At 40.8% G+C, this 12,455-nt stretch overlaps 1 protein-coding gene across 1 annotated transcript in view; it reads right to left on the bottom strand.

Moving 5' to 3' along the window:
* Positions 1-11,185: 11,185 nt before the first annotated feature.
* LOC100553195 (interleukin-1 receptor type 2) overlaps positions 11,186-12,455 on the bottom strand; it is a 37,623-nt gene continuing 36,353 nt past the window's right edge. Inside the window, exon 9 of the mRNA XM_003224291.4 lies at positions 11,186-12,157. Within this exon, the coding sequence (XP_003224339.2) occupies positions 12,024-12,157 (134 nt within the window). The 3' untranslated portion in view covers positions 11,186-12,023. The remainder of the gene's footprint in view (positions 12,158-12,455) is intronic.

The raw sequence follows: 12,455 nt of genomic DNA, 5'->3' as shown, positions 1-12,455 counted from the left end.
GGCTGGAAAGAAATCCCTAAATTAAAGTTGTATTGGATAATATGAGAGACATTCAATGAGATAGCGGCTGTGGCTTCAAAAAAACAAACGTTTTTGTCAAAACTCTTTCAGGAGTGAATTTCTCTTCTTCAGGGTAGATTTAGCTCACTTCCTGTTGTCTTAACTCTGAGTCATTTGTAAATCAGATGTATGTAACTCAGGGGCTGCCTGTGTCTTGTCTGGAGGATTGTTAATTCAGGCACAGGTTTTAATCCAGCTAAAATTAGCTATGGCATAGGATCAAAATACTAGTGAAGTTAGTCACATTTTTGTCCTTACGTGGCTAACCATAGTTTCCTTAAAATAAAAGACTATTGACCGTGCCAAGAGATGGACCTTTCAAAGATAGGGGTTGTTAAAAACAGTGATCAGACCAATGAAAAAAGTATTTTAGATAGTGTGTCTCTTTTATCTATAGGGTCAGTGTAGATCCACCATGACAGAAAGCCTTTCACTGAAGGTCTTAGTGCCCTGGTACATTGACATTGAGGTGATTCCACACAGGGGGAAAGTCCTTTTTGACCCGAGTTTAAAAGTAAAAAGGTAAAAGCATGTTTTAGGTGCTGTGTGGATGTGCCCTGAGATATACAATCTAATTGTGTGGCTCTCCAAATGTTCGATTGAAACTGCCAGCAGTATTAACTAATATGGGAATTGGTGAGGCATTTTGGGAACTGCCATTCAACCACTGAAAACAGGCATAAACGGGCACACTGCTCTTAACTAAAAAAACACAGGCTTATTGTGTTTTCTAAACTTGCCTCATGCAGCACAGACTTGTGTCCGCCTTTCATCTCTTTAAATGTATGTCAGCAAATGCATTACATTTCAGGTAAAAAACCTGCAATACTAGAAACAAATTTATTGTAATTTATACTAATTGAGATGACAGATAATAGAGGCATGTGATTAAAAACATTTTTCAAAATTGAAGCTGTTTTTAATATATTTCTGGTTGCTGGGTTTGCAAAATATAATAAAAATGTTGCACCACACACAATTTTTTTCACAATTTCAGTATTTTAATCAATACAATTGTTATTCAGTTTTTTACTATAGTGGGCGCTAGGTTCCTTTGTGCTTTTAAATTAATTTTTGTTATATATCAGCAAATTAAAGCCTTTGAAAGTCTATTAGAAGACTTTAAGCCCTTTCTAGCTCATTATTATTTATGTTTAAAGAAATCTAACCCAGCCTAACATTACATATTAAAAGTGTCAAGGCAAAAGTAAACACAAAAATGTACATGATAGAGCCAATCTGAATTTATTCTTGGATTCCAAATGACAAAATCCTTATAGGTAAAGGAAAAGGTTTTCCTTTGACATTAAGTCTAGGTGTGTCTGACTCTAGAGGTTGGTGCTCATCTCTATTTCTAATCTAAAGTGCCGAGGGTGTCCATAGATGCCTTCAAGGTCATGTGGTCGGCATGTCTGCATGGAGCGCTGTCACCTTCCCACTGAAGCGGTACCTATTGATCTACTGACATTTGCATATTTTCGAAGTTCTTTGTTTAGGTGTGCATTTTAAGTCCATGTCCTGAAATGCTGGCTGGGAGATGATAAAAAAAGATATGTCCACCCATTCCCAAATTAGTAGTCCTCAGTAATTCAAAGTGATAGCATAGCAGGCTCTTGAAAACATTAACCTAGACCAGAAGGCCATCAGACAAAAAATTGACAGTCCAATAAGATGTGCCTCATATGGCAATTAGTTTCAAAGCGGGGGGGGGGGGGGGGGAGAGGCCTCATTTATTCCAGTGCATGTTTTTCCCCCTCCAGTGTTGATTAATATTAGCCTCAAACATGCCTGCATGTGAATTCCACATTAAAATAATAGCACTTATGCCAATCATATTATTAGTGCCATTGGTTATTAGTCCTAAAACTCCCAGTCCCTCCTAAAAACCCCTTGAAAGCTTTGCAAGTTGTGATTCATTTTGCAATGTGAACTGAATGCTTTGCCAGGATGACATGATACCACTAGCCCAGGCTTAACAAATTCATTCAGTCTAAGAATCAGCAACACAAGGGGTTTGATCAATGAGCCAAAAACATTAAAGCCTCCAGTTCATTTATGCAAGGTGGACTATTTCTGTGCTATGAAAAGACCATCTTTTTAATAAGGAAGAAAAAATATGTATTTTTAAAATTTGAAGAACCAGCAGTTTTCTGGCACAGAACTGGAACATTCTTTGGCCAAGAGAACATGCTCTGTCTGTTTATTTCACTTTATTTTGGAAGCCATCAGGGAGAGTAATTAAAAAATAACTTCCCATCAACAGCAGTGAACAGTTGACTCTCTTATTTAGTGTCTGGAATCTGTCTAGTGACATTCCCGTTATTCTTAAGAACTCTGCATTTGAAAACAACACTGATAATAAAGAAAATTTGGCATTAGCAGTTTGCTTCACTCACAATGTATTTATATGCTCCAGAATTGAGCATATAGCATTCGGAATTGAGTCAGAAACTTTGGCTGGTCGCATTGCTAGAAGCTGTCATCATAAAACAAGAAAGTTGCACAACTTAGCATGTGCACTTAGACAAACTCTTGAATGGCACTTGCTCATTTTTTTACCTTCTCAAGTACAGTTTCAAAGTATGAGATTAATACATTGTTTTGAAATATGGGAGAGGGTTTTCTCAGCCATGGCACCCCAACTGTGGCCGGTCCACCCTTTTGAATTGGCCCCTGTTTGGCACCAACATTAATCTCATTTAGATTTAATAGCCTCTCACCGTGAGGAGAGAAAAGCAGATTACAACTGTTCATCAGGGTCTGGTTATGGGCACCACAATTCAAGAAAGATATTGACAAGCTGGAACTTGCCCAAAGGAGGGTAACTAAAATGATCAAAAGTCTGGAGACCGTGCCCTATGAGGAGTGGCTTAAAGAACTGAGTATATTTAACTTGCAGAAGAGAAGGTTGAGAGTAGATATGATAATCATGTATAAATATGTGAAAAGATGTCACAAGGAAGAGGGAGCAGGCTTGTTTTCTACTGCCCTGGAGACTAACCATCTCTTAACATGGGGCACTTTTGCCCCATTTTGCTGCTTTGTTGCATGCAAGGATAGAGTCCGCCGTGTGCCATCACACGATGCACGGCAGCCCCACCCACATTCCTCCCAAAGGTACTGAAAGGATGAAGGGATGAAGGTACTGAAAGGCCCGTCCTCCACCACTACGGGCTTGTGTGAAGAGGTCCTAGGACTCGGAGCAATGGGTTAAAATTACAAGAAAGGAGATTCCACCTGAACATTTTGGCTGTAAGAGCTGTTCAACAATGGAACTCTCTGCTTCAGAGTGTGATGGGAGCTCCTTACTTGGTGGTTTTTAAGCAGAGGTTGGATGGCCATTTGTCAGGGGTACTTTGATTGTGCTTTTCCTGCATGGCAGGGGGTTGGATTGGATGGTCCATGCGATCTCTTTCAACTCTATACTATGATTGTAAAGGATTTATGTCTTGATTTCTCCAAAATACTTGTAATTAGTTTCAAAACATTTTAAAATCTTTTAAAATTTATTATGGTGCAAAATATAGTTTAGCTTATTGAAATAATTTTATTGCTTTAAGATGTTTCATTTGTTTTACTGCTATGTGTTGTTGTTGTTGTTGTTGTTGTTGTTTCTAACAATGAAGACATTGTGAATCTACTACTAAACTGGCATAAATGGGATTCACATCCCAGAAAGAATGTGCTAAAGCCTCCATCAATCCTGGAACATTTGTTGTTATGCGCCGTCAAGTCATTTCTGACCCATAGTGACCCTAAGATGAACTTATCGTGAGTTTTCTTCATGATATTCCACCCATTAACAGCCACCCTAACTTTTGGGGTGGAGCTTCCTTCCATCCTCCTGGAAGAAAGAGATTTTGAGAGAGATAGAACCCTGTCCACTGCATCTCCAGTTCTTTCCAGTCCAGATCATTTGGGGCTGATGTCTCTCAATATCTGCTGTACAAATGTGGTGGAGCGAAGCAGGAGCAACAGCATTAGGATAATAAGCAGCCAGTATGTCCTCACTTCTTAACCAGGTCTTGATTTTGGGGTTGGAGGCTCTTCATTTCTGAGAGTGTCATCTGCTGTGATCCACATCCCTCACTCTCCTAATGAGAATATGTGTGCACTGATGTCATAAGGAGCCGTGATTTGCTATGACATCCAAAATACGAACAATGCATATATACACACATTGAAGACATCCAATATTATTAGACGAAAGAAAGCAATATCTTTACCCAGGCTTCAAAGGGGCTGCAATCTTTAAAAAACAGAATGAGGTGATTTGAAGAGAAAGTTTAGAACAAGATTCATGTTATTGTAGCCAGAAGAAAATCTGTTTAAGTAACACATGCAAACAATCATTGGCAGATGACCTCTGAATCATTGCATTTTTTTCTTGGTTGAAGTTATAAAGAAAATATGCAAATACTGTGTGAGAACATAATCTCTATGAGTTTGTGGTTACTGTTTTCTCCTCCAGATCATAAAAAGTGCTCTGACCACATCCTCCTTGTGCCATTTCTTTTAAAAAAAAATAACATTCATAACTCTATACTGGTAAAATACAGCCTGATAAGAGGCATCAAATCCCTTCCAGGTCCTTTCTGAAGCTCTTGAGTCCTCGGACACTCCATCAATGTTTCTTTTAGGAAAACAATGAGAACGGCTGCTCCTGGAAATCCTGAGGATCGGGTTACAGGCTCCCCTACCACCATTTAATACCCAAAAAATATCATTAAAAAAATTCCAGACATTTCTGTTTCCATTTTTATATTTTTATATGTTTGGTAGTCTAAGTGGTAGCCACCAAATTTTAGAAACCAAAAATCTGATCCCAGCCTCATCAGTGTTGCTCATTGTGACTCTGAGCTCTATAGATTTAACCCTGGGTTTATCTTTCTGTCTACTACTAGGACTTTCCCAGGTGCTGTCCCTAAACTCTGAAACTTCCTTTCCAGGGTGGCCTCTTTCTTGTCATTCCATTTGCAGATTAAAATCACAGACTTTAAAAATCAAAGGGTTTTCAAGAACAGACTAGGGGATGTTTTTAGCTGAATTGGTTTTAATTGTATCTTATTCTTTTAACTTGGGATGTGACATATTTTAATACTTAGATATGTCTAATTCTATTTCAATTTTAACTTTTTATTTTTTTTAACTTGCTTTATTTTTTTCAAATTATGAGCTACTTAGAGTACCAATTTCAGGAAAGTGAGCTACAAATATGATGATGAACATGTGATAGTCATGACTTCGTTGTTGTTGTGTGCCTTCGCATCACCTCCAATTTATGGCAACCCTAAGGGAAATGTATCACAAGAGTTTCTTGGCAAAAATTGTTCAAAGGGGTTTACCTATTCCTTCCTTTGAGGTTAAGAGACTGTGACTTGCCGAAGGTCAGCTAATGGGCAATGGCCTCAGTAGGGTTTGGATCACCCAATATGGGGAAGCCAATAGCAAACACAGCCCTGGGTTCCATGGTATCAGCCTCCTTCACCAGCTGGGGGAGGCCACCCAGCAATCTGCTGCTTCTTTTTCCACAAAGTAGTCCCAGCACTAGTCAGAAAGGCAGTCCGAGCAGAAGGAAAGGTCCCATACAGAGGTCTTCTTCCCTTCCTATGAACAAGAAGTGTCCCCCTTTCACTGGCAGCAGTAATACTTTAAATAATGATGCAGTGTTGGGCCAGTGCCTAGTTTGGACCCAGGAGCTGCAGGAGGAAAAGACATCATGTCAGAGGGACAGCAGGCCTGCTGGGGAGAGGGGAGGAATAGGAGATGAGAGCAGGGGAGACCCTCACCATCACCACTGACTCTTGGAGCAGGTTGAAGGCCATGGAAGGTGTCCCCCGCTCTCCCGGTGAGACAATCATTTTGTTATTATGTCTTCTGATGGTGTCACCTGGTGCAGTCCTAATGATGTGGGTTTCCATGGCTAAACATTCTGTGAATTTCCATGGCTGTACGGTTATTTAAACCCTGCTCTCACACATCTGTAAAATTACTCATCCTAGAATACTTTGCCAACTCAGCCAGCATGGATGCCGCCATATCCCATTACATGATGTACAGCTACTCCCGGCAGGGCTCCATGATAACTGCATCAGTAAAGTGTTCTACGGAGGGGACTTCTGAACAGAGGAGACTACCTGTGTTCAGACTAGAAATCATGGGGACAGTGCAGGAGCACACTGGAAAGTAACGCTTTCCGGCGTGCTATGGAAAAACGGGTAATGCAGGGCACTGGGCGACAGATTCACCCCGCTGTCCCCTGCATCAAGGACCTCCAAGTGATGAGGTCCCTAGTCCATCATTCAAACTAGTACATTACACTATCTCTATTTATAACTTTGATTGCTATAGAACTCAAAATGAATGGAGGAAAGAAAAAAGGGGACAAGGACTGCTAAGTAAAAGCATATAACTGAACAGATTATATAGAATGAGTCCTGCTATTCAAAATCTGGATCTTGAATCTCATTCAGTTAAAGGGAATCATAATAACTAGATCACCCTTGTTAGAAGGCCAACATCATTCTATTATTTTAGAAAACAAATATTTTATTTGTACACTCAGTGAAAATTTTAGCGGAGATCCTACAACATGTTTATGTATGTATTTTAGTCATGGTTGTTTTTTAGTCATACAATTTAGTCATGGTTATATTCCTCTGAATACCAACATTGTACAACTAGCTACTGTATCCACAATTCCAGTGAATGAAGGTTTTGCAGGCACCTATGAGTAATTATGCGACATCCCAAAATGTACAACTGCATATACAATGGTTACATTTGCAGAACTCTCCTTATACATTTGGAAACTGAATGCAGATGTTATGCTATAAGTAAATAAGTACAACCGCATTAGTAGGAGAACTTAAAGGTGTGTCAAACACTAGCAGAATGCCAGTCAACATATTTTTAAAATTTGTAGCCAGTGCATGTATCTACATGAGGAAGAGATAAAGTTCACACATTGTACCCACTCACTAAATTCCATACTTTTGAGGTGCAATCTACACATGGGAGAGAGACCTTTGGTTGAGGGAAAACTTTGAACTAGCAATTTTGAAAAAAATTCATTGAGTATTTAGAACATACCATAGGAGCAGTCAGAATGCATGGAGGCTGTTAAGATGGTTGAGCAATGATCCCTCACAAACGAATACCGATGCCAACATAAAGGCAAATCAGATAGCATATCAACTTCTGATGAATGGGAAACCCAACCTTTCCACCAAATTAGGAAGGAAACCAATAGTCAGACAACCAGATAATGAGAACAACAACCTTCATGAACCTTTCACATCTGCTGAATTGGACATGACCCTCAATAAATGTAAAAATGGCAAAGCAGCTGGCCTGGAGAATCTACGGATGGAACAAATTAAGAACTTTGCCCCAAAATCAAGGTGCTGGCTGATGAACAACTGCATTCCATCCTGTCAGATTCCCAAAAACTGGAGGAAAGCAAGAATCATAGCCATCTTGAAACCAGGCAAAGACCGTAATGACGCAAAAAGCTATAGACCAATCTCCTTGTTGTGCCATTTTTACACAGTTCTGGAGAGACTGATTTTGCGTAGAAGTATGGAAAAACATACACCCATGTTTGATTCCGGAGCAAGCTGGCTTCAGGAAAGGCAAAGGCTGCACATCACAAGAGTTGAACCTGACTCAGCACATAGAAGATGGGTTTGAAAGACAGCAGATTACAAGAGCTGTCTTCATAGACCTGTCAGCAGCTTATGACACTGTAAATCATCACCTTCTCCTGAGTAAAAAAAATATAATATCACAAATGACTAGCACTTCACCTGCTTCATAGGAAATCTGCTACAGAACAGATTGTTGAATTCCAGGGCCAGAGAAGCAGATGGCAAAAACAGAAGAATGGTCTGCCTCAGGGGAGCATGCTTGCTCCATCAATGTATAACATTTACATAAATGACCAGCTATTGCCAGAAGGGATAGAGAGTTTCATCTATGCTGATGATAGTGCCATCACTGCCTAAGCAGGGAGCTTTGAAATGGTTGAACAGAAGCTCTCCAAAGCTTTAGGTGCTCTTGCTGCCTATTACAAGGAAAACTAGCTGATCTCTAATCCATCTAAAACACAGACGTGTGCTTTTCACCTAAAGAACAGACAAGCATCTCTAGCTCTGAGAATTACCTGGGAAGGAATCCCACTGCAGCATTGTGGCACACCAAAATACTTGGGAGTTACGCTGGACCATGCTCTGACTTACAAAAAGCACTGCCTGACTATCAAGCAAAAGTAGGCAATAGAAATAACATTGTATGAAAGCTGACTTTCACAACTTGGGGATCACAACCAGACACAGTGAAGACATCTGTCCTTGCGCTTTGCTACTCTGCTGCTGAATATGCATGCCAGTGTGGATACACCTCACCACGTTGAAACAGTGGATGTGGCTCTTAATGGGACATGCCGCATTATCACAGGATGTCAACGCCCCACACCACTGGAGAAATTATACTGTTTAGCCAGAATTGTACCTGATATCTGCTGGGAAGTAGCAGCTAGCAATGAAAGGACCAAAGCATTGACATCTCCGGCCTATCCCCTTTTCAGATATCAGCCAGCACACCAACACCTTAAGTCAAGAAATAGTTTTCTAAGATCTACAGAGATACTTGCAGGAACACCTCAACAAGCAAGAGTCCAAAAGTGGCAGGCTAAAACCTGGAACCTCAATCAGTGGCTGACGCCGGATGAGAGGTTCCTTCCTGGGCACACAGAAGACTGGATGACTTGGAAGGTGCTGAACAGACTGCCCTCTGGTACCATGAAATGCAGAGCCAACCTTAAGAAATGTGGCTACAAAGTGGAGTCCACCACATGTGAGTGTGGAGAAGAGCAAACCACTAACTACCTACTACAATGCAGTCTGAGCCCTGCCACGTGCGCAATGGGGGACCTTCTTATAGCAACACCAGAGGCACTCAAAGTGGCCAGCTACTGGTAAAAAGACATTTAGTATAATGCCAAGATTTTTTTTTAAAAAAACAAACTTTGTCTAATAATAATAATAATAATAATAATAATAATAATAATAATAATAATACTTTATTTATACCCCGCCACCATCTCCCCGTGGGGACTCGGGGCGGCTCACAATGTTACAAAAGTAACAGCATTAAACAATATACAGTTTAAAACACAAATACATTAAACAATATACACAGTTTAAAACACAAGAAGATGATAAAAACAGAAGTTAAAACAAAGGTTTATATAATAGTAATAATGTCAAACAACCACCAATGCAAATCCGTCAACTTCAAAGGTGGGGGGGGGGGGGGGGCTATAGCAGCAATATAAGATAAAATCATTAGATTAAAATACCCCGATGAAAGGAGCCTAATAACATTCAGGATAGAATTATAATGAGGCTGGTCATCCAATGGCTGTCTCTCCAAAGGCCAGCCCGAACATCCAGGTTTTCAATTGTTTCTTAAAGGATGGTAGGGAGGGTGCCAACCTAATCTCCCTGGGGAGGGAGTTCCAGAGCCTAGGGGCCACAGCCGAGAAGGCCCTCTCTCTCGTCCCCACCAGACGTATCTGTGAGGAAGGCGGAAGTGAGAGGAGGGCCTCTCCGGAAGATCTCAGAGAGCGCGTAGGTTCATAGGGGACGATGCGGTCACGAAGATAGGCAGGTCCTGAACCGTTTAGAGCTTTATAGGTAATAACCTGCACCTTGAATTGGGCCCGGAATATTATCGGCAGCCAGTGGAGCTGCTTGAACAGGGGGTTGACCGCTCCTTATAAGCAGCTCCAGTTAGTAACCTGGCTGCTGACCGTTGTACCAACTGTAATTTCCGGACCGTCTTCAAGGGCAGCCCTACGTAGAGTGCGTTACAGTAATCCATCCTTGAGGTAACTAGAGCGTGGACCACCGTGGTCAAGCCAGACTTCTCGAGGTACGGTCGCAGTTGGTGCACAAGTTTTAATTGTGCAAAGGCCCTCCCGGCCACCGCCGACACCTGGGCATCAAGTGACAGCGATGAATCCAGGAGGACCCCCAAACTGCGGACCTGCGCCTTCAGGGGGAGTGCGACCCCGTCAAGCACAGGTAGCCACCCTATGCCCGGATCGGTTGAACGGCTGACCTGGAGGACCTCTGTCTTATCAGGATTAAGCTTCAGCTTGTTGGCCCTCATCCAGCCCATCACAGCGGCCAGGCACTGGTCTAGGATCCGAGGGGCTTCCTTGGAAGTAGGTGGAAAGGAGTAGTGGAGTTGAGTGTCATCTGCGTAGAGATGGCACCGAACTCCAAAACCCCGGATGACCTCTCAAATACATTAAAACATGTACCCTCAGTTCACTTTTGACACGATAAATAAATAAATTAATTAAAAAATAAAGGTGACTCTAGCTTGACACATCACTTTCTGAACATTTTGCTGCCTGAGGCAAGATGCAAATGAAACCTCCTGTTTCATAGGCATTTGGGCTGGCAGCTGAACGTTACCTTCAACACTGAAGATAGGATACTCCACTGCATGTGAGGCAGCAGGCTATGGATCAAATGAGACAATATATTTAGTACTTTTTTTGGAAGTACTTCCCCAAATAAACTAAAAAACACTTGTTGGTCAAAGTACAGGATTATCTTCTACTGCATGTCTTAAGTTTAGCATACTTTGCTTTGTGATGGCTGGTTAGAAGGCAAACATTATTTTTAAATCTGTGAGCCTGATTATTGAAGCACTTTTTTTTGTTGTTGCAGGGATTGCAACACAGTTTGAGACATTTACAGTACAGACCAATTCTGACTTATGGGACCTCCATGGAGAGGTTGTTATGATTTTCAGAATGAATGTCATTCAGGGATTTGGGACATTGCGATCTATCAAATGTGCACAGCCAAGCATTTGTCATCAGCCACTTCCCTCTCTGGCTTCTAGGACAATTAATCGTGTTTAATTCTCCCACCTCTGGTAATCCATCGATCTCAGAAGGCAAAAAAGGAAGGTTCCCATCATAAATAGATATATCAAAAGTAATGGGTCATACAGAATTCTGCTGGATATTTTAAAATGTTTATAGGACAGGGATTACCTGTGACATTGTAACAGTCTACCACCACTCCTTTAGACTTCCAAGAAGAGCAATTAATCCTTTTTATTTACAATAATTTTATGAATGGTGTAACATTTTGAATATAAAAGGCTTTTAGAAGAAATGTAAGCTTCAAACTCTTTTGTTAATGTTCTTCGCATAGGAAAGGAAAGAGAATGATCGAGAAGGAGGTAGTACAGAGGGTCTGCAAGTTGCGAACAAGATAGCTTCTGTAGGTTTGTTCTTAAGTTCAATTTGCATGTAAGTTGGAACAGGAGCATTTTTAAAGTGTAACTCCAGCCGCACACACGTACACACACGCACACACACAGACTTGTGGTGTTTGTTTTGCTGTCTGTGCTCATGTTCAGAAGATTTCACCTCAGTTTCTCTCCCTGTGATAATTAAATTTTGAAAAATTTGGCATGTTGTGGAAACAAGGATTGGTGATACAGCTTCAGTTGAGACACCTTTCCCCCGTGATAACTGTTTCAGTAGTGAATTTTCCTTCTGAGGGGTAGGATTTCTCTCACTTCCTGTTGTTCTACCCCTATTCTTAACAAGGAGTCATTTGTAAGTCAGATGTTTGTAACTTGGGGACTGCATGAATAGATGGTTTCTACCCGAAATCCTAATAATAGGTAGTAGTGCATTTATCCTAAAATAACCAAATCCACCTATTTAAAGGAAGTTGGCATCTTGGTGGACATAAAGATGATCCACATTTGGAGATACTAAAATGCGAGCAGGTTATGCCATTTATTGAAAGTTTATTACATTGTTATCGTGGGAATAAATAGTGTTTGGATGTTCTGACAGAGCTATTACCCATTTTTTCAGGATTTCTAGTATCTTGATATGTTTTTTTGAAGCGAAAATATTTTCTTTATGACTGAACTGGTGCTGGAACATATCCTCGGAAAGATCTTTTCCTCCAGCATGTAAAGGCACAGACTCCTCCCATGATCACAGTAGCTAAAGCCGCAGGAATGACTGCCATGTACCAAGAGAAAGAATGTTCTGTGAAAAAAATACAAGAAAAAATGAATTATAAATTAGGACATGAACATTGCTCCACCTAACAGAGTGCAAGAGTAGTATTTGTCTAATCTCCTGCACTCCCTCAAATCTTCCCAGAAGTGACAGTTACATGAAAAATAAACAAAAAGCAGGAAGTTCCTTGCATAAAGATGTTTAGTTAATATGTAAAAGAATATGAAACCAGAGCAATCCAGCTAGATCAGAGCAAAAGTAGTCTTCTACAGCAGGGCTTCTTACTGCTCCCCTGCTCACTCCCCCCTCCCCCCAATTCACAATT

This window comes from Anolis carolinensis, chromosome 3, assembly GCF_035594765.1.
Source record: "Anolis carolinensis isolate JA03-04 chromosome 3, rAnoCar3.1.pri, whole genome shotgun sequence".
Taxonomy (NCBI): domain Eukaryota; kingdom Metazoa; phylum Chordata; class Lepidosauria; order Squamata; family Dactyloidae; genus Anolis; species Anolis carolinensis.
The sequence above is the reverse complement of the archived record's forward strand: the minus strand, read 5'-3'. Positions and strand labels throughout refer to the sequence as shown.